Source organism: Marmota flaviventris, chromosome 3 (assembly GCF_047511675.1).
Source record: "Marmota flaviventris isolate mMarFla1 chromosome 3, mMarFla1.hap1, whole genome shotgun sequence".
NCBI classification, from domain to species: domain Eukaryota; kingdom Metazoa; phylum Chordata; class Mammalia; order Rodentia; family Sciuridae; genus Marmota; species Marmota flaviventris.
Window position 1 is genome coordinate 70,157,810 of NC_092500.1, and position 23,285 is coordinate 70,181,094.

General features: G+C 34.8%; 1 protein-coding gene and 1 non-coding gene across 5 annotated transcripts in view; one reads left to right on the forward strand and one right to left on the reverse strand.

Annotated features, from left to right (window-relative positions):
• Scaf11 (SR-related CTD associated factor 11) overlaps nt 1–23,285 on the forward strand; it is a 76,070-nt gene that overhangs the window by 15,024 nt on the left and 37,761 nt on the right. For all 4 annotated transcript variants that reach the window (XM_027934077.3, XM_071609942.1, XM_071609943.1 and 1 more), the window contains exons 2-3: nt 19,879–19,960; nt 21,407–21,564. In XM_027934077.3, coding sequence (XP_027789878.2) covers nt 19,900–19,960; nt 21,407–21,564 — 219 coding nt within the window. In that variant the 5' untranslated portion in view covers nt 19,879–19,899. The remainder of the gene's footprint in view (nt 1–19,878; nt 19,961–21,406; nt 21,565–23,285) is intronic.
• Nucleotides 10,304–10,376, reverse strand: Trnaa-agc (transfer RNA alanine (anticodon AGC)). Its single transcript has one exon. It is a non-coding gene; the product is annotated as a tRNA-Ala (tRNA).

Genomic DNA, 23,285 nt, shown 5'->3' on the forward strand with positions numbered 1-23,285 from the left:
AGTGCTATATTACTGAGCTACAGCTATAGCCCCCACACAACCGGTTTCTTATCATGAATTGTTTTCCCAAATACTGTGTTGGAAGGGGAATACTGGTGATATGTTGGAAGATAATAGAGCTGGACTATTGTGATACAATTATTCTAGTATCAGGTGGTTTTTTGTTTGTTTTTGGAGGTTTTTTTTTTTTTTTTTTGTACTAAAAGAGCTTGGAAAACAATTTAAGGGAATGGAACAAAGAGGTACCTACTATTACCACTGATCTTAGGTAGATGTTACTTTAAAGTTACTTAAATATTATAAAGAGGTGGTGTTCAGGTGAGTTGGATGATTGTATTTGTTTCTATTACTATAATGAAATACTTGAGTCTATGTACTTCATAAAAAAGGTTTATTTAGCTCACAGTTTGAAGGTTCAAGGGTATGGTGTCACCCTTGACCTGGCTCTAGTAGAGAACTTAATAGTGGATGACATTACAGTGGTAGGAGTGCATATGAGAGGAAGAGATCACAGGATGAAATAGGAAGCTAGATTGCAATTCAGGGGTTTGATTTACTCTTTCATAACAACCATCTCTTCAGAACTAATTAGGATCCCATCAATTTCTTTTGAGGGCAGCACCCCTAGTGACTTCCCATTAGTTTTGATCTTTTAAATGTTCCCCATTTCCCAGTGTTGCCACATTGAGGACCAAGCTTCTAACACATGGAGCCTTGTTGGGTGGGGCACACTCAAACCATATCTGAACCATAGTAGTGATTTATGACCCTTTTAAAAATCTCAGTTTTTCTATTAGAGAGGCAGTATAGCATCATGATTAAGAGCACAGTGGAGCCAGATTATTTGGATTTCATTTCCAGCTCCACCACTTGCTAGGAATGTTTCCACTGTAAAATAATGTTAATGAGGGGCTGGGGTTGTGGCTCAGTGGTAGTACAGCGTTCGTCTATCGCATGCGAGGCCCCGGTTTCTATCCTCAGCACCACATAAAAATAAATAAATAAAAACAAAGGTGTTGTCCAACTACAACTAAAAAATATTTTTAAAAATTGATGTTAATGATGGTGAAACCAGAGTTTCTTTGCTTCTGCTGGCAGGTGGGGTCTGCATAAGCTGCAGGCCTTTGTAGCCAAGAAATGTGTTGTAGGTTTTACTGGTGGACTCTGCCCTACAGTGTTGAAGCAGCTCATCACCAATTTCTTCTTTATGGCTTCTTGTCTCCCAAGGGGGATGAGTCTGTATAAGAGTAGATTTACTTAAGTGTGAATAGAAACAGAACCTCCCACAGGGTGAGAGGGGACCCGATAAGGGGTTGCCACTTGAGTATGTGCTAGTCTAGGGGTTCATATAACACTTGGGTCCATGTTATTGATCCAAATTTATGCTAATCAGGGTTTAGAAAAGTTCTTATGCTGTTGGTTAGTCTTGCAATCCTATTTAGATTTGCCCCACTTTCATTTTCCTGCGTCTGGTGGGGAAGCAGAATGTTGAAGTTGGCAGATCATGGATGCTCAGAGATTTTGGGCTGTGGCAGCCATGCTGTGTGGGAGTCCCCACCAGCCTGGCCAGGCCTTCAAAGGGTAACAAGTCAGCAGGCCCTGGCTTACCTCCATCTTGGCTTGCAGTGCCTCAGGCCCACATCAGGTGGTAGGTTCCCTACAGCCATCACCAGTGCTCCCTCCTGCAATCCAGCCCTCCTGGGCCACTGCTCCATGGCTCCTCTGCTCCTTCTCCATGGGGATTAATGAGCTTGCTGTGCAGATCAGCAGCGGGGGAGCTTTGTCAATAGTAATTATGTAAAATGAAGTTAATACCAGGGGTCATAGTGAGATATACACATACAAAGGGACATATATGCACATATACATATATGGAGAATGAGAGTGCACACACCCTTGAAACTGTGCATGACAAATAATATGTGCTGTGGTTGTTAGGCATAAATATAAACAATTCCTTCAAAGAGTTCATTAGGCACTGCTTTGGAGGGTATGCTGCTGGATCTTGTTATATAGTGATGTATAGGGCAGTTATTAGCTTAACAAATTTGCAGTTATTTGAATCATGGATACTGTTAACACTTTTCATTGTCTGAATACTTCTAATTTCTAGTGATTTAGATTATTATTTGTGTTATTATCTAGCAAAGGGCTAGTGAGTAATATTCCAAACTCCTTTTGCAGCTCACTTAATTTTGTGAAAAATGGAATATCTCCTTGTCAATGAGATTCAATGAGATTATTTTTGACTTGTTAGAAAGTAGTAACTAAAAATGATATGAAAATTGTACTTAGAAGTCCAGATCATAGACAATTGTAGCATTTGTAATAAGATTACATTAGAAGAAAATTCCAGTGTTTGTATCAATACCTGACTTAGCTAATATATGATTATTTTTTAAGTTTGTATAATATGTAATATAATGAATATCTGGGTTAGAATAGTTATAATTCAGAGGCATAGGATTGTGAAATGCTTCTTTATTATTTTTAATTTGTTCTAATTTGTTTAATTAGTTCTAATGACAGTGGATGCATTTTGATACATTGTACAAAATGGAACACAATTTCTTCCTCTGGCTGTATACATGGTGTAGAGTCATACTGGTAGTGTAATTATACACGTATATAGGGTGATCATGTCTGTCTCATTCTATCATCCTTCCCATCCCCATATCCCTGCCTCTTCCCTCACTCCCCTTTGCACATTCCAAAGTTCCTTCATTCTTCCCTACTCCTGCACCCATTATGAATAGGCATCTGCCTATGAGAGAAAATATGCAGCCTTTGTTTTTTTGGGTTTGACTTATTTTGCTTAGCATGATATTCTCCAGCTCCATCCATTAATCTGCAGATGCCATATTTCATTCCTTTTTAAAGGCTGAGTAATAGTCCATTGTGTGTATGTACCACAGGTTGGTTTCATAGTTTAGCTATTGTAAATTGAACTGCTATAAACATTGTGAAATATTCACCTAAGACACACTGATGTATATCTATATATATTTGCATATCATAATAAATGTATTTCTATCTGAGATAATAACTAGGAGGGTGAGTTATTTGTATCAATATGTAAAGAATTATTATGAAGAAAGTGATCATTTGTCAAGGAATCAACCAGTAACATTTAGTATTTGCAATAAAAGAGACTCATTTCTAGAGTTAAAACTGTAATGTGTTTATACTTTTGTTTAACTAGAACAGGACAAAATAAATAGAACAGGATAAAATTTAGAAGCAATGTTTTGAATGTTATCCCTTTTTTCATATTGTAGAAGAAATCCATTCCAATTTTCTGTAACAAGCATTTGTATAGGGTCATTTGTTTTAATTAATTCCTTTAATTCTTAGGATTTTTGCCATCATTTGGACGTTTGTGTCCCTTGCAAATTTCATGTTGAAATTTAATCCCTAATGCAAGAATATAAAGAGATGGAGCTTTTGGGAGTTGATTAGGCCATGAAGAATCTGCCCTCGTGGGTGGAATTGGTACTATATAAAAGGGCTGGAGGGAACTAACTGGGCCCTTTTTGCCCTTCCATTCCTTTTATTATATGATGACTTAACTACAAGGCACTATCTTGGAAGCAGAGACTGGGTCCATACCAGACATCAAACCTATAAGTGCCTTGATCTTGGACTTCACAGCCTCCAGTAATTTGGGAAGTAAATTTCTGTGTCCTGCATAATATTCCCATATTCCCATTTTTCTTTTTTGGGAGGTAGGTGGATACGGAGGTATTGCCATTTGGCTCAGAAGTCTTTCTAATGTGGACGAAAGGTTAAAGTAAAGATATAGTTGATAATTTTCCTGTTCTGGTTAGAAGGATAAAAATTTAACAGGATGCCTTTCTTCTCTTTGCTGTTTTGCTTGCCAGATGTGAGAGTATAGTGCTTTTATTACCAAGTGACTCCTATAAGTCTTCTTGGGAGATGTGGTTGTATAATGAGGCAATAACATCTCCCTGTTTTTTTTTTTTTTGCTTTTTGTCTCTAATAAACATAGGCTTCATTTTTCTAAATGTAAACCTTTCTTTTTTATAAACTCTTCATATATAACACACATTAAGGAATTACTGATGTGTGAAAATTAATGTAAAATCTTTAGGTTTGACTTTTTCATTTTAATTAGTTATGTCATTATACTTTAGTAAATGGGGGAGAATCTTGAGGATAAGTGAAGTTTATGTAAACAACCTTTTCTGTTTCCTTCTGTATATCTTAGGTAGGGGCTGTGAGAGAAGAATTGCTTAAATATATTTTAATTTTTGGAGAACATATAACATGCTACTATTCTGTAATTGTTTCTCATTCAGAGAAATAGAAGAGATCGATTGTATTATGATTTCTTTATCAGACTCTTTTATGGTATACTATCTATGCACGTAAATGTTTGTTTTTTCTTTTGAAGTACTGCATTATGGTGATATTTTTTCTTACTATTATGTAAGAGTGTAACCTACCTGGGAGCCAGCTGTAGTGGATGTCTTCTCCCAAGTAAAGCAGAATTGGTCATTTCTGTACCATCACTACAGGATTGGAATTGATCTGTTTCTACAGTTCTTACTTAGAATGTGGTAGAGATTTTGAATTCTACTTGGGTCCCTGTTCCCAAAAAGTGCTGGGGATCAAACATAGGGCCTTGGGCATGCTAGGCAACCCTTTATCACTGAGCTATTTTCTGGTTTTAATTTCTGTAAAAGTTATATAGATACTCTATTTCTAGACTTTTCTGTGCTATAGAAAATGTAAGAACTAGAGATAGAAAATTCAAATAACCTCTCAATCACCTATGTAGATATACTTTGGGTGGGTTCTGTGTTGGTGATAATTAGACCCATTGGAAAGACTTGAAACTGTGAAGCTGTCAGTGAAAAAGTACCTTTGTTGAAAATATTCATTTATTTTCTAGTCCATAATTGCTGTTGGGTTAGGGTTTAAATTAAACAAAAATATATTGATACACAGTAGAATTGACCTTTTCTGGATGAATAGTTCTGTGAGTTTAATTGATTTGTTTTACTACCACCACAGTTAGGATTCAGAGTGGTTCTATATCCAAACTCTCCCTCATGTTATCTTCATATTTACACCTTCCCCTAACCCAGGTAACTGCTGGCACATTGTTCTGATATAGTTTTTTAAGAGTGTGGGGAGCTCCAAGATGGTGGGCCAGAGAGGGGCAGCATTCTGTGTTGAGACCTGGGACTCAAGTAGTTGAGAATACTGCTTCCCTGCCAGCGATATTCCTGCTACTGCACAGGAATCAAGGCCACTGTGCCTGTGCAGGGCTCTAGGCCTCAGTGTCAGAGTAGGTCTTCCAACTACTTGCCCACGCAGGACTGCTGGGTACCCCAGTGGGACCATGGGTATCAACATTTGTACAGAACTTTCGGCTACCCACTGGAGCAGAAATCCTGGACGCAGCTCCCACACAGGACACCCGGCAGCTACCAATGTGCAGAATCTCTGACTGCCTCTCCCGTGTGGATCCCTATATACCAATGTGGGGCTCCCCCAGTCGCCTCCATTTTGGGACTCTGCAGCAATGGAGATAGTCCCCTACGTGTGGTAGCTTGTTTGCACCTGGGAACTTCACACAGGCTCTGAAGACAGCCAATAGCCACACACTGCATGCCACAGAGCTAGTCTCTGAACTCATCATCCAATGCCATCACCCAGCTCCCCCCACCCAACCTGAGATTCCATTGCTGAAAGCAGTCGTCTCCATCTTGGGTCACCTTCATCACCATCTTTAGTGGGGGCAACTCCCAGCTTGGAACTTCGGCTGGCCAGGTACCCAGTTTCTAACTCTCCCCTTTCCCCAGCAGCCGCTAACAGGGCACAGTGACCGCTCAACACAAAACAGCTTTCAGCGGGTCAGGTACGCAGTGCGCCCAAAGTGCCACACACAAGAGCCCCGGAGAGAAAGGTCCCATATTAGGAAGCAGTAAGGAAGAGGGTAAGTGTGAGACTCACACAGAGTCCAGGAACTGGGAGGTCTTCAGGTGAGATAAGGAGATAAGATGAGGTGCTCACATCACAGGAGCAGGCCAAAAAAGAGATTCTTGAGGTGCAGTCTCTAGATGCCCTTCACCCAGGACCAACCCTCCTCTTCCCTGGTTACCTTTACCAACCTGATGGTAAAGATACCAGCTAACAGCAGACAACCCCACCTATTGGATGAGAAGAGAAGCAGGAATGATACTGATCTCCAACCAAAACAATCCTTGTTTTTTTTTTTTTTCCTTTTCCCTCTGACCGTCACATCCCTAACATGTGAAATCAAGTACTTTGCATGGATTAGGATATTGAAGACTGGGATGACTGAATAGTATATTACAGTTGTGTTATATTCTTTTTTTTTTTCCCTCCAATTTTTACTATTTTAACATTTTTTATTTTTCTTAATATATGTGTGTGTTCTATGTACTCTGTCTTCTCACTCGTCTACCCAAAATTATTTCCTCTCTAGTCTCTTGCTAATAACCTTCTTTTTTAGATTTCTCTTTCACATTTTCTAAGATATAATAACTCTATATCTTCACCTCCTACTTCCTCAGCATATTTTTCAACACCTCGCCCCAGTTGTTTTATTCACTATCAGAAACTGTAAACCTTGATACAAACCCACTGATTATATTGTAGATAATAATTGAATTCACCATTTCTGTACATCGTGACCAAACTATAAACATCTTAAATACAACTATTTGTTTTTTGGGTTGTATATTGTTTATACTGGGATCTGTTAACATTGTCCTTCCCCTCAAAGGAGAGGTATTGGAACCCTACAGGGGCACTATAAGCCTATAGGGTAAAAATGGTATGCCTCTGATCCACAGTGCTAGAAGGGAAGACACATGAGCATGAAAAGACAAGGGAGAAAGTGCCCCAGACAAGTCAAGAAACGACATTATTAGAATCCATGGCCAGCACAGCAAATGAAATGACAGAGAAGGAGTTCAGGTTGCACATAATTAAAATGTTCTGTGAATTAAAAAGTGATATAAGGGAGCTAATACAGGCTGCAAAAGATAATTTTGACAAAGAACTACATAAACAAATACAGGAAGCAAAAGATTAATAGGGAGATAGAGGTTCTAAAGAAAAACCAAACAAGTCCTTGAAATGAAAGAAACAATAAACCAAATTAAAGATCAATTGAAAGCATCACCAACAGATTAGACCACTTGGAAGACAGGATATCAGACAATGAAGAGAAAATATATAATCCTGAAAAGAATGTAGACCACACAGTGAAAATGTGAAGAAACCATGAACAGAACATTCAAGAAATATGGGAGTAGCATAAAAGACCAAATTTAAGAATTTCTGGGATAGAGGAAGGCATAGAGTTCCAAACCAAAGGAATGAACAATCTATTCAATTAAATAATCAGAAAATTTTTCAAACATAAAGAACAAAATGGAAAACCAAATTCAAGAGGCTTACAGGACACCAAATGTACAAAATCACAACAGATTCACACCGAGGCACATTATAATGAAAATACCCAACATACAGAATAAGGAGAGAATATTAAAAGCCATGAGAGAAAGGAATCAGATCACATATAGGGGGAAACCAATTAGATTATGTGCAGATTTTTCAACGCAGACCCTGAAAGCTAGAAGATCCTGGAACAACATATATCAAGCTCTGAAAGAAAATGGATGCCAACCAAGAATCTTGTATCCAGCAAAATTAAGCTTTAGATTTGATGATGAAATAAAAACCTTTCATGATAAACAAGTTAAAAGAATTTACAGCTAGAAAACGTGCACTACAGAACATCTTTGGCAAAGTATTTCATGAAGGGAAATGAAAAGCAACTATGAAAATCAGTAGAGGGAGGTATTACACTAATGGAAAAACTAATCAAAGGAGAACCAAGTCAAGTTAACTAACAAAAATAAACAAAAATGGCTGGGAATATAAATCATGTCTCAGTAATAAACCTGACTATTAATGGCCTAAACTCACCAATCAAAAGACATAGGCTAGCAGATTAGATCAAGGAAAAAAAACCTCCAACAATATGCTGCCTCCAAGAGACTCATCTCAGGAAAAGACATACACAGACTGAAGTAGAAAGGTTGGGAAAAATCATACCACTCACAAAGAATGTCATATAAATGCAATTATATAATGTGTCCTTTAAATTTTTTTAAAAAAAATTTGTTTTAGTTAGTTACACATCAGTAGAATGCTATCATAGATAGATGGGATATAATTTCTTATTATTCTGAGTGTATATGTTGCAGAATCATATTGGTCATGTAGTCACATATATACATACAGTAATAATGTCTCTTTCATTCTGTCTTTCCTATTCCCACATCCCTTACTCTTCCCTCCTATCACTTCCCTCTATCTAATCTAAGGTAACGTTATTCTTCCCTAATGTACCACGTCTTATTGTGAATTAGCATCTGCATATTAGAGAAAACATTTGGCCTTTGGTTTTGTGGGATTGGCTTATTTAGCTTAGCATGATATTCTCCAATTCCAACCATTTATTGGCAAATGCCATAGTTTTACTCTTTTTAAAAGCTGAATAATATTCCACTGAGTATCTATACCACATTTTGTTTGTTTGTTTATTTATTTTTAGTTGTAGTTGGACACGATACCTTTATTTGTTTTACTTATTTTTTGTGGTGCTGAGGATCGAACCCAGGCCTCGAAGTGCTCTACCGCTGAGCCACAACCCCAGCCCCCACATATTTTCTTTATCCAATAATCTATTGTATAACATGTATCCTTTTGAGACTGGCGGCTTGTATTCATTATAATTCCTTGAGTGAAATACTAGTTCCTACCTTCTTATTGCCACATTTTATTCTCTTGTATTCTGAATGTATCATAGGGTTCTTTTTTTTTTTTTTTTTTGTAATTTTGATAAAGTCTAGTATAGAAATTTGTTCTTTGTGTTTTTTGGTATTAGGATAATGCTGGACTCATAAAATGAGCTGAGAACTGCTCATTTTCCATTTTCTGGAAGAGATTATGTTTATTTGATGTTATTTCTTTCTTAGATATTTAGTAGAATTTACCAGGGAAATTATCTGGGCCCAGAGGCTTGTTTTTTGGAAGGCTTTTAACTACAAATTCAATTTCTTTAAATAGTTCTAGGGTAATTCATGTTATCATCAGTCTTGGTAGAGATTTAAATCTTATTGATCTTTTCAGAGAATGAGCTTTTGGTTTTATTGATTTTTTTTTTTTTCCTGTTTTACCATTTTATTGATTTCTATTCCTTATATTTTCTTATGTCTACTTTGCATATATTTTGCTTTTTTTCCCTAGATTTTTAAGGTAGGAGTTTATATTATTGATTTGAGTCCTTTTCTGACAAGCAGTTTAATGTTATATTGCTTTTGCTGTGCATCTCATATTTTAATTATTGATGTTTTTAGATTTAGGATTACTATATCATTTTCTGTTACTTCTGTTTTTGTTCTATAGCTTCTTTCGGTTATTTGAACATTTTTTAGTGTTAAAATTTTAGTTTATTTTTCTTTTGACTGTCTACTTTTTTAATGATAGCTCTGGGGATTAGAAAATATATATATACTTAATTTTTTACTTTTCATTCTACTTAGAATCAATATTTACTACTTCAAGTGAAAATGTAGAAAACTTAACCACCATGTAGGTTCCTTTGTTCTTTCTCTTTATGGTGTCATTATCTTGTATTATATCTACATATATCTTACCAGAAAATGTTGTAAATATTTGTTCCCTTTCCCTTGTAGTATTAGGGATTGAACCCAGGGGCATTTAACTTTTTTTTTCCCTCCTATTTTGAGATAGTGTCTCCCTAAGTTACCAAGGCTGGCTTGGAACTGGCGACCCTCTTGCCTCAGCTTCTGGGTCACTGGGATTACAGGTGTGTGCCTCTGCACCCAGCAAATATTTGCTTTTCTTGTCAAACAGTTTTAAATATTCAAGGTGAGAGCAGTTCATTATATTTATGCAGATATTTACCATTTTTTCTTTTTCTTCCATTATTCTTGGTGTTCTATTTCCTCTGACTAAAAAACTTCATTTAGTAATTCTTTTAAAGCTGGAAAAGAACTCTTACCATTTTTCCACCTGAGGATATCTGATTTTACATTGATTCCTGAAGGATATTTTAGCTAGAAAGAGGAGGGTCTTTTTAGGTTTATAGTGATTTCCTATTTGGCATTTAAAGATATTATTCTGTTTCCTTCTGGCTCATGTAGTTTATTTTTCTTTTTTTAAATGTTTATTTTTTAGTTGTAGTTGGACACAATACCTTCATTTTGTTTATATGGGGTGCTGAGGATCGAACCCAGGGCCTCTCACATGCTAGGCGAGCGCTCTACCGCTGAGCCACAACTCCAGCCCTCATGTGGTTTCTGGTGAGAAATTACAGTCATTTGAATCACTTACCTTTACTTTTTCTCCTAAGTAGTTCATTTTTTAAAAACAATTTGCATCAATTTGACTATAATGTATTCAGGCATGAATTTCATTAAGATTGATCTTTCTGGGGTTGTAAGCTTTTGAGTACATAGTTTTACCAGATTTTCAGAAGTTTCTAGTTTATAATTACTATTTCTTTTTCTTTTCCACTACCACTGCCACCACCACTTCTCTCATTTTCTTCTCCTTGGTCTCTGGACATAAATATTAGTGTTTGGTTTGGTGTTTATTGCTTTACAAGTTCCCAAGACTTACTAGTAATCTTTTTCATATTTTGTTTTTGTTTTGATTGGATATATTTCTATTGTTATATTTTTCAAATGCATTGGATTCTTTGCTCTTCATTTCCATTCTGCTATTGAGTCTAGGTAGCATGTTTTTAAATTTCAGTTACTGTATTTTTTAGTTCTAAAATTTCCATGGTTCTTTATATCATCTAATTCTTTTTTTTAATATATATTTTTTTAGTTGTAGATGAACACACAGTTTCTTTATTTTTATATGATGCTGAGGATCAAGCCCAGTGTGCTTCACACATGTGAGGCAAACTACAGCCCCAGCCCTCATCCAATTCTTAACTGTGATTTGTTTTTAATCTTTGCATTTAAGAATAATTTAAGCTTTTTAATACCCTATTTTAGAAATCATTTTCTACCCTTTAGATAATTCGTGTAGATAATTTACCCATTGCTTTAACATCTGTATCATCTTGGTGTTTGTTTCTGTTGATTGTCTTAGTTTGTGCACTACCCAGTAGCCAGTATGTGAACTGCATGAATGTTTATCTCATATTTTGGTTTTCAGTATCTGTGGTATGCTGCTTAGGTTAAATCTACATTTATGTATAACTGAGGGATGAAGTAGGAATTCTTAAACAGATACCATTCTTTTCCAAGTTCTTTCATCTGTTATATTCATGGTATTTTCTGGATCTCTGAGACCCTCTTTTCTGTCCTTTGGCTGGAAAGGGCAATTTTCCTCTAATCCATTTTGTATAAACTATGTGTGTATCCATGTGATAGGAAGACAGGAGAAAAATGGACAAAAACGGCCCAGAGTTTCTTTAGTTTGTGAGGATGGTTCCTCTCAGTTTTAGGCTCCTACTGCTGCTTATGTTGTAGCCACCACCACCACCATAGGATTACCTGAAGACTGGCACTTAAGAAATGAGTAAAAGGTAGGAGTGGTGGTGGTAATAATCCTTTCTCCTCTTCAGCATTGAGAGAGTCCTTTCTCATTCTTCAGATAGAGCTACAAGGATTTCCTCCCGTAAAGTTCTGTTATTACCAGTGTCTGTTTTCTATGTTTCAGGCTCCATTAAGCCTAGACCAGGGGTTTCTGGGTGGGGAAAACGGTAAACTTACTGTCAGTTTTATGATATATTGGATTCTGGTCTCTTCCCCAACCCTCCTATTATTTAATATATATATTTTACCAGGGATTGAACCCAGCAGTACTTTTACCTCTGAGCCTCATCCTCAGTCCTTTTTTATATTTTATTTACAGACAGGATTTTTCTGAGATGCGTAGGGCCTCATATTAAGTTGCTGAGGCTGTCTTTGAACTGGTGATCTTCCTGCCTCAGCCTCCTGGAATTATATGTGTATACCACTGGGCCCAGATGTTATTTACTTCTTAATCTTCATGTCACTGCTCCATTCATTCTGTTTGGGTCTTTATAGTTTCATTCAGTGAAATTAGCAAATTGGTGTGTGTTTATTCCAGAACTGGAACTCTTGACCTCACTTTTTACATATTTTAGAATGAAACGGCACCTTGAATCTCTTTATGGTCATAGTTAAAAGCAGTTTGTGAATTATATTTTATCATTTTTTCCAAAATATATATGGTCCTATCATATGTAACAGTGCAAACTCTTGAGAAGAAGGTGCTACATTAAATGAAGAAGAATGTAGGACAATTAATTTCTCTTTTAGTTTTCATGAACTCTATAACAATTATAATACTTTTGGAAAACTTTCTATTTTCAAATCAACATATATACTCTGCCTGAAGTTTTGTGAAGATCTTTTATTCATTAATTTTAATCATTAAAAATATTAGTTAAATAATCATTTAAATAATCATAAATAAATAATTATTTAAAAAATAATTAAAATCATTTAAAAATAATTAGTAATTAAGACATTGGTCATCATATAACATAGCATGAAGGAACATGCTTCATATTTTGGACTATTTTGGCACTTACTTGCTATTGCAGATACTGGGCAAGAATTTTAGAAATATTCTGAGACCTAGCTTCAATTTATGGATTGATAAATGAAATTCATTTTTTTGTAAGACCTATAAGCATGGAAAACGTTAGGTTCTTAATTTTCAGTTTGTTTGGTAAGAAACAATATCAAAGATTATTCATTCATCAATAGAAGATTATTCATTGATCAATAAATTCTTGGTCAAAAAAAGATCTTTTCTGAGTATAGCCCAGATCAGAGGAATTGAATATGAAAGGTTTGTAGAAATTGCTGTTGTCTATCAACTGCCAATAGTCAACCAAATTACTGATAATCTTTTCAGAAATTGAACTAGGAAGTATTTCCAGGAACTGATGTGCAGAGGAACTGAAAGCAGAGCATGTAAATGAGTCCATTACAAAAAAAAAAAAAAAAAATTATTCAATGTTTGTTTTATCTATCACAGTTTTCCTATTTTTTGGTGGTTTTAAAGTTGCTGTGAAATAGAGCTGTTGATAGAAATGAAAATACAAAAGAAGTTAAGTATGGCTGTGCTGCAACAAAACTTTATTTACAAAAACAGCTAGATTTTCATTTTTCAGGATGTTAGATAGTAGCCTTCCCTGGACATCAATAAGAGTCTTTCTTATGGTTCTCCCAGGAAAATCATTTTCTTCAAGGGAGGACCTAATATTTTAGTAAATAAGTGAGAGGTGCTCAGTGGTTTTATGGAGGGCTCCAAGTGGATGATTCTACATTAACAGTAATGGTCAACATTTGAATGCTTATTATTGCAAGACAATTGTGCCCAGGTTATTATTGAAGTATATCAGTCAGAGTGCCTCACTGAATATGTGAATTTTATTGAATGCAGTGTTGAATTGGGAGACTTGTTTGTCTTTGATAGAGAGCTGGAGATAAAGGATAGAGAGAAATAGATTATCTAAGAGAGGTTCTTGTGAGTTATCTGAGAAGCTTATGTTAAGATTTAGATGTGAGGTGTCCCCCCAAAAGCTCACATGTGAGACATTCGAGATGGGAAATGATTGGGTTATGAGAGACTTAACCCAATCAATTAATTAATCACCTGATGAGATTGAGAGGTAACTGAAGGCAGGTGGGGTGTGCCTGGAGGAGGTAAGGCATTGGGGGCATGGTTTTGTGGTACATATTTGTATCTGGCAAGTGGTAATCTCTCTCTGCTTCCTAATCATCATGTGAGCTGCTTCCCTCTACCATGCTCTTCCACCATTTTGTTTTGCCTCACCTTGAGCCTGCTGTCTATGGATTGAGGCCTCTTAAGCTGTGAGCTCCCAAATAAACTTTTCATCCTCTATAATTGTTCTGGTCAGATCCTTTAGTCACAGCAGCAAAAAAGCTGACAAACACCTTAGTCATACAAATCAACAAAGTATTTAGCATCTGCATGAAATGTACCTTGTTCTTGTCTTAATTATGCCCAAGACAGAGGCAGCTCTCACTTTTTCCCAGAATCTCTTTCATTCAGCGCTGGCTCCCATTTTTCATATCAGTGCCCTTTAGTGATAGATTCTGCAATGGCAGGATTAGATTTGAGACTGGGTAGTAATTTTCTTTATGGCCATTTCTTTTTTTCTTTTTATCCTGCGAATCTGATTCTATCCTTTTAATAAAATATTAGTAGAAGTTGATCAGTTTAGTTGTTCAGAAATGTTTTAACTTTTTGCCTTTTACTTTAGGGAAAATGAAGAGAATGGGCAGGTAGCAATTTTATTGCCCTTCCCATTTCTCTTTCTAGTACTAGTATCAATAGCCATTTATTACACTGGAGCTGGGATTTGAAGCTTAGGCCTATTGGACTCTAAAGTTTGTAGTAGTCACCAACATGTAGATACCATTAGATGCCATGGACTTACTTGAAGGACAGTAGTAGGAAGCAGACAGGGAAGGTTTTGAAGTAAACTAGAAAGGACTTTGGAAGGAAAAAAAGGTAAAGAGAAAGAATAAAATTTAATATTTCAATTTTAAACTGAACCAGGTTAAGCTAAAAAGCTTAGTTTATATTACTAAGGTACCTCTGGTTCCTTCTGATTTCTTGAAACTTTAGATGCCCAATTAACTGTGAAAATAAAACATACTTAAGAATCCCAGATATAACTTGAAACATTTTCTTAAATAACTGAACTGCCTAGTATAGTAGCCAGTAGGTCATTGACTTCTGAAATTTAAATTCATTAAAATGTCAGTAAATTTGAAAATTTGTTTTCTGACACTACTCACATTTAATATTGCTTCATAGAGTAATTTCTTTTGGGGCAGCACTATTCTAGAGAACTGAAAATTTTCAACATGCTGCTGTTATTTGAATGCATAGCAATATCTGGCCTAGGATTCTTACTTCCATGTATTCCATGGTTCTTGTGGAAAAAATGAGTGTTGAACTCCTGAAAATTGATTTGTACCTGTAGTTTCTTTTTATCTCCCAAATTTCAAACTTCAGTGGCTTCTTATAAAATTTAAAAATCGGACTGTTCCCCCCAGATTTTGCATTAATATATTTCAAATATTATTTCCAGTACATAATAGAGATATTATTATTATTTTTTCATTATAATGTGTATAATGAAATGGAAAAGAGCAACTAGTAGATAGAAGTATGTTAGAACATTATATCAGGTATAACAGACTAAAAAGGTATTTTAACTTGGAAAGGTAAAGTCTGAGAAAGCCATTAAAGATTAAAATTCATTAAGTTAAAATCATCAGAAAAGTAAACAGTTTATCAAAAATCTTAAATGATCATCTATTATCTGAAATTTATTTGAAGTAAATTTAGAACCATCAAAAGAAAATTTAGTTATATTTATAATTTACTTACAGAGCTTAGCAGAAGTAGTAATAAGTAGTGTAGGAAGGATATGACTTGTGAATAGAACCATAGATAGTAAATAGCCCCAAATTGGGATATGTCTAACTTTTTTAGATAACCACAAAGAACAATAATCCTACCCACTTATAGCTTATCTCTTAGGTCTTCTATTACTGGCTAGGACTGCAGCTTTGTGTGGTATTCCTGCATTTCTGTTACTGGAAATTCAAAGAAAAGCTGATATTCAAAAGCCTGGATTCTTGGATCAGAAATTGGAGTCCAGGCAGATACAGCAGATAAACATGAACAAGTTAAAAGTTCATAAGTTGTGCTGTGCGTGGTGACACACACCTGTAATCACAGCGGCTCGGGAAGCTGAGGCAGGAGGATTGTGAGTTCAAAGCCAGCCACTAAGCAACTCAGTGAGACCCTGTCTCTAAGTAAAATATAAAATAGGGCTGGGGATGTGTCTCAGTGGTCAAGCACCCCCGAGTTCAAACACTGGTAACACCCCCCCACCCCAATCCCCCTGCAAAAGGTTATAAGTTGTTGAACTGAAACTTAAGAAAAAAAAGATTAAAAAGTTTAGACAAAAGTCTAGTGAGCAGAGTGTGGTAGTGCATAACTATAATCCCACCTACTTGGAATGCCAAGGCAAGAGGATCACAAATATAAGACCAGTCTTGGCAACTTAAAATTGGTTGAGATATGGCCATGTTGCTACATATTCCTAGGTTATATTGATGCTGTTTTTACAAAAAAAAAAAAATCTAATGAAATGCTAAGACCCTTATTAGTTTAAAGTGTTAATATGGCATAATCATTTTTCAGGTATAAAAGATTATTAATACAGGAAGAAGCACACAACTTCTAAAAGTTTGAAGTACTTCTGCAGTTTTTAAAGCATATTTTTAATAGAAGGGAAAGCTTGTGTGCTTTACTACATGAGACTTAGAGAAGACAGTTCATTCATTATAAAATGTAAATTATAATTTATAAATATGAATGCTATTCTTAGAGGAGAAAATGTGAAAATAGCATAGGTGCGACAAATTATGTATACAGAGATAATCTACTACATCTTCTGAAAATTTGTTACATTTTTAAAATATTGTGTCAATTTTCAGATTGATGTTTTTATCACATTGATTTAAATAGTTTTTATTAACATTATTTATAATAATGGGAGAGATATGGTAATATGATATGAGCAGAAATTAAAAATTATATGCAATTATAGACCATATAGGAGCACAGTATGACTCTAAAATCAACTAAGTTGGGAAGTTGTTTAGACCATTGCTTTTCAGGCTTTAAAGTATATTGATTTTGTACAGAGCTTAAAATGCAGATTTGGATTCACTATGTATTTGATGGTTCTTGAGATATCCTGAATTTGTAACAGGTTCTTAGGTTATATTGATGCTTTCTTTCTGCATAAATAACAATGAGAGTAAATGGTTATGTGATTTTTTTTTTAAGTAGTCCTCTCTATGTAAGCAACTTCATCATTCTATTTGCTTGAATAAAAATCCTTTGAAATTATCCTGGACTCTTGCTCTCTAACGAATGCCTTTCATCCAGTCTGTCATCAGATTCTCATGGCCAAATTTTCAAAAAACACAACTGAAGTCTGAGCACTTTCTATTGTCTTTGTTACCACTCTGGTACAAAGCTATGACATCTTTTTTTGTAGATTATTAGAGTAATCTTGCTGGCTTCTACTTTCCCCCTTGGTATTACTTCTGCTCAAAACTGCCTAAGGGGCCCATCTCTCTCAGAGAAGAAGCCATTGTATTTACTTTAGCTTAGAAAGTGCTGCATGATCTTGTCTTCTGTTACCTCTCTGTTCTTACCTACTGCTATTCCTGTTTGGCTCTATTCTAACCATACTCTTCTGTTTCTTGTTCCTTGAACATAACAAAGCTGCTTCTCTGAGTACTTTCACATTTGTTCTTCTCTACCTGTAATGCTTAACACTATACATGCAACTTTTTCTCTTTTGCTTCTTTTACACTGCCAGTTCAAACGTCATTTTATAGAGAGGCTTTCCCTAAACACTCTGTAAAATAGCAGTCTCCCTAGTTTCTCACTCTTTTTTTTTTTTTAGCTCCACTGTTGTTAATTTTTTTTCTATAGCATTTTCAGCTTCTGTTATAATAGATATTTTAGTTATTTTGTCTCCTTTACTAGAGTAGACAGGCAAGGATTTCGGTTTTTGTTCAGTGCTGAACTTAGTGAATTGACTATAGTACTCAATAAATCTTCGAGTTAAAACAAAACCCATAAGAGGTCATTGACTTGCTTGAATATCTTCATTGATAGGTTATATTATTGCCTCTCAGAATAGTCCATTCCATTTTAAGATAACTGCTCACATTCTTCTTAAGGTTTCTGTTTTTCCAGGCTTACCACTTTACTTGTCTGTAAATGTTAGGGTTTCTAAGGCTGTAGCCATTTTTGTCATCTTTCCTGGACATTTATCTTCGTGTTGTTTGTCTCTAAAGAATAGCACCAGAACTAAAACAGATACTGCAAATGTAGGCAAAGAATGAGAAGTTGTCCTCTTGTTTTGATGTTCTACTTTTATTAAGGAAGATTGATTGAATTAAGTCTTTTTAGTTTTTTTTAAACTGACTTTTGGTTCATTTTGAGCTTTAAATCACTGCAATCTTTATGTTATTTTCACATTTGCTGGGCATGGTGGCACACATAAATCCTAGTGGCTCAGGATGCTGAGGCAGGAGGATCGTAAGTTTGAAGCCAGCCTCAGCAATTTAGTGAGGCCCTAACAAACTTACTGAGACCCTGTCTTAAAATAAAGAGAGCTGGGGATGTACCTTAGTGGTAAAGTACCTCTGGGTTCAATTGCCAGTTACCATACCCCCAAATATTTATTCTTAACATCTGCTACTAAGTTTCTTGTTTTGCAGTTGGTTTTGTAAACAGAAGAGTGACTTTATTTAACCAAACAGGAAATTTTCCTAGGCAAGTCATACTATTAACCTAGAAATTAGCATGTGTATATAATTTTAGAAAATAGGAAAATTTCTTCAGATACATAGGAGAATCATAATTGAAAAATTGGGGAATTTGTTGTGTTTAGATACCTACAATGTCTGTATTCAGAAGGGTTTTTGCAGTCATGTGTTTTACATAATTTCAAGAAGGATATTGAGAATTGATTTTTAAAACTATTTTTTCCTCATAAATTTTTTCCCTTTGACAACCAAATTAATTTCCTTTCCCATGTTTTTCTTTCTCTCTCTTTCCTTATCAAATTATCATTTTCCTAGTTGTCTAGGCCAGAAAAATAATTTGACTCCTTCCCCATGATTGCTTTTTTTTTTTTGGTACTGGGGATTGAACTCAGGGGCACTCTGAGCCACATCTCTAGCCCTGTTTTGTATTTTTATTTAGAGACAGGGTCTTACTGAGTTGCTTAGCATCTTGCTATTTGCTGAGGCTGGTTTCCACCCACAATTCTCCCGAGCTGTTGGGATTACAGGCATGCACCCCCACACCTGGCCCCATAATTGCTTACTGAATCTCAGAAATTATTCATCTGCTCTTTAATTTTCTGGTTTTCTAATTCACATTCAATTACTTGAGTTATGCAAATTATTCTGCTTCTAATCTCTCCCCTCTGTAATCCATTCTATACTTTCTCACATAGCAATCTTTAAAAAAATAAACTTATATCTGTGTCTGTCCATCTGTCTGTCTGCCCTTCTGTCTGTCTCTGATATTTTTGTAATAGTGGGCATCAAACTTGGGATCTTGCATATGCTAGGAAAGTGCTCTACTACTGAACTACATCCATAGCCACTTCTCATCAGAGATCTGTCTATAATCTAGTTTATTTGATTTACAGTGCATTGCCTATTTCTTTTATTGCCCCTCATTGTGAAATTTCAGGTGCAATTCTTGGCTTATATGCCCATCCTGTTCCAGTATACACAAATATACATACTTTCATTTACTGACTATTCTTGTCAGATTGTCTTAGCTAATTTCTATTTTATTTCCTTATACTGTGTTGCTTCATAAATGCCTTAAGTTCCTCAACATGTGACTTATTAGCTTCCCTGAAAACTCCATTTCAGGTTCATCTCTTTTTCCTATGTTTGGATTGTATTGTTGTCATATCATTTAGCTTTTATTTAGTAGTTAGATAAGGCTTTTCTTTTCAATAAAACTGTTTGCTTTTTTTTCTTGCAAGTACTATAAAAGAATACTGGATTATCCACAGACTGGCTTGGTTTGTACTGTGTTCTTTTATGTGTAATTTCTTATAATTCATAATTAATTTTTTAATAAATATTATTGAGAGAAGTAAAACATAAAAATTCTTTATTGTAATTCATCCTATAGGAAATTCTTTTCCAAGGAGAAATGAAGAAGAAAACTGTATATACCCTAAATGTGGGAGATCAGGAGTATGAAGATATGGAAGGTAATGTTTTGTTTTTATGAAGCTTGTCTGTTGAAAGCAAAACTTTGTGTTTCTAAACATTTATTTGTATGCATGTCAAAATACACAAGGAGTTTTTTGTTTTTACTTGTTTTTGTTGTTAAACTCTAAAGTAAACTAAAGAGGTGTACATTTTTTTTTTTTCAGCCTCTTTAATTATTCTCTTTTAATTCTGTTCTGGATTTTAATTAGTATGTTAGACCTTGCTTCTAGCTCATTTCTTAGCCTCTCTGTCATTGTTATATCTCCTTTTCTGTCTTCTAGAACCTAGATAGTTTCTTCTTGCAGTTCAGAAGTACTCTTTTCTTCTTGGTCTGATCTGCTGTTTAGTTATTCTTCGCGGTATTTAACAATTCTGATTTTTGAAACCAGTGATTTTGGTTTTTGCTAATTTTGTTTTTGCTGATTCTTACTCATGGTGGCTAATTTCCCTAGATTTGTTAATGTTTGATTAGAATTTGATATTTGATAAATTTAATGTGTGGAATCCTGAATGCCTAATTTAGGGATTCTTTCCTCTACAGGAATTATATGTGACTTGCTTCTTCCTAGATCCATGCTGGAACACCTTAGTCCTAGAGTCTCTAAGTATTACTGTTAGTTCTCCTACCTGGGAAGGCTTGGTCTCCAGATCTGAACATTAGTATGGATATTCATGCCCAGGATAACTGCAGCTTTTCATTTGCTTGCTGTACACTGTTCATATTTCAGCTATTCATTCCTTTATTTATGCTAAATTTTAGAGTTTTTTTTTTTATTCTGAGTCAGCAGTGCATGCAAAGTTGTTTATCATAGGCAAAGGCTGAAAACAATTTTATGTCCATCAATAAAAAATGAAAAAGCAGAATAATCTGTATTGTTGTTGCAGTGTGTGAATGGAAGGAAATGTATTAAGGCTTTCTTTTCTATGCATTAGAAAAATCTTTGGAAAGACACAGAAGAAACTTAACAGTTGTTATTTGGTTGGATAGAACTAGATGGGTGGAGATAAGTTTGAGTGGAAGATTTACCACTATAGCCATTTTTACTTTTAAAAGTTTGAATCCTAAAAATTATTCATTTTAAAAAATAAATTAATTATTATTTTAAAATTCATTAAAACTAATTGAAGTTCTTTTTACTCCCCCATTAAAAATAAAGTGGCAGGAGGTGTAGCTCAGTGTTAGAGCATGTGCTTAGCATGTTTAAGATGCTGGGTTCAGTTATCGCAATCCCCTATATATATACAGAAATGCACACAAGACAAGTGCATGCCAAAGTAATTAATGTTGGGCTATTGGACTTAAGGACTATGTTTGTTACTTATCTAAGATCTAATTGTTTTGTAATAGGAGGGCCCTTAGAGTATCTAGTCTACCATATTGCTATAGAAATAAGTTTTTTTGTTTTAGAGGACTTGAAAACACATTTGGTTGTTTTACTCTACAGGTGAAGAAAACAGAAATGGTACTGCTACCACTGGTCTGTTTTACAGTGAAGCAGATAGATGTCCAATATGTCTTAATTGCCTATTAGAGAAGGAAATTGGTTTTCCAGAAAGTTGTAATCATGTCTTCTGTGTGACCTGTATTCTTAAATGGGCAGAGGTAAGTCTGAGAATAAGAATTAACATGGTTGATACATTACTGTATTTTAATTCCCTAGCATGATTTCATTTAACCTAAAGAGTTGATACTATATTTCATGAATTATTTCACAGTAATGAATTTCCCTAGTACTTTGGACAAATTTCCCAGTATTATTAAAGGTCTCTCATTATATTTCCTTATAATTTTTTTATTCAGCTTTTTATTCATTTACAATTAAAGAATTTTAAGTGCATTTCTTTTTAAAAAATTTTTAAATTCAATTATTTATTCTAATTTCTTAAACATGATGGCAGAATGCAATTCATTTCATATTACACATAAAGAGCACTTAAATGCATTTCTTTTAAAAAAAGAAAACCTTACAGAAGAACAGATGAAACTCTTGTATGATAACATCTGTTTACTACTAATAACACTTCTGTCTGCTTTTTGTTTGATATTTTTCAGAGAATTTTCACATAGGTTATTTGATTTCTTTATATCCATCTTGTGGATTAACCAGAGCAGATGTAATAGTGTTTTTTCATTTTACAACTGAGGAATTTTAGATTTTATATTCTATTACTTGACCAAGATCTCAAAATTTAAGGAGCAGTATAAGTTTAGAATTAAGTTTTCTAATTTCTGTTTTTAACTTAGTAGCAAGTAATTTCAGAGTTTGAGTTAGGTATATTGAGATTCTTCATGGAGTGTAATTGATTAAGGAACAGGACTTTTGATGTATTATGTTCACTCCCTTTGGGCCAAGTAGTTTGAAGGAAATATTCATTATAAACCCCATTGTTATTAGTTGTTAAATAAAAATTCATTGTTCTTCATATTAATCATGTTGTACTTTCTGAGTTAGTATTTTGTCAGTGTGTAAAAACCAGTAAAAAAAAAATATAGATGTGTTTCAAAAATAATTTGAACATTAACTGCATTCAGTTGTTCAGTGTCCCTAAATACCATGGAAATAATTGTATTTACATAATTGGGATTTTACTTATCTTGTCCTTAATAGTATGGAAAGGAGAAATGACTTTATTTATACTGCCTTTCTGACTGAGTTCTGGAAAAAGGGAAGAAAAGGTTTGTTATGTTAATTGAATTCATAATAGCATACATAGAAGCTTTTAATTTAGGTTAAAACTTAAACCAGTCTTTGATGAGAAATGACTAAGGATAGTTGAAAATGTATTTTGGGGAAAAGTATTTTGAGTTTTACGGAGTTAATATGATTGATAAATCTTGATGATTTTGCAGGAGCATTGACTAATGAAATAAGAATGCGTATTTTTCTCTGCCACTAAACTAAAGATGTGTTGTATTTATTGCATCTTCGTTACTTTTTGATGAATTTTTTTAGAAAGGATTTTGCCACTGGGTGCAATGGCACACTCATGATATCCCAGAGACTCTGGAAGGCTGAGGCAGACAAATCATAGGTTTGAGGCCAGCCTCTACAACTGTGAGACTCTGTCTCAAAATAAGAAAGGACTGGGAGTGTAGCTCAGTGGTAGAGCACCCCTGGGTTAAATTCACATTACCACCATTTCCCCCCTTTCCCCCCACCAAAAAAAGAAAAAAAAGATTTTGCTTCAGGTAGAGAAGCTCCATTACTGGGTGGATGGAAGATTTCAGTTCAGTGCTTTTCATGATTATATTCAGTGACTGCATAATTGTGAACTTCAAAAATAATCTGAATATGTATTTTTCACTTACGAAAGTAGAATGTA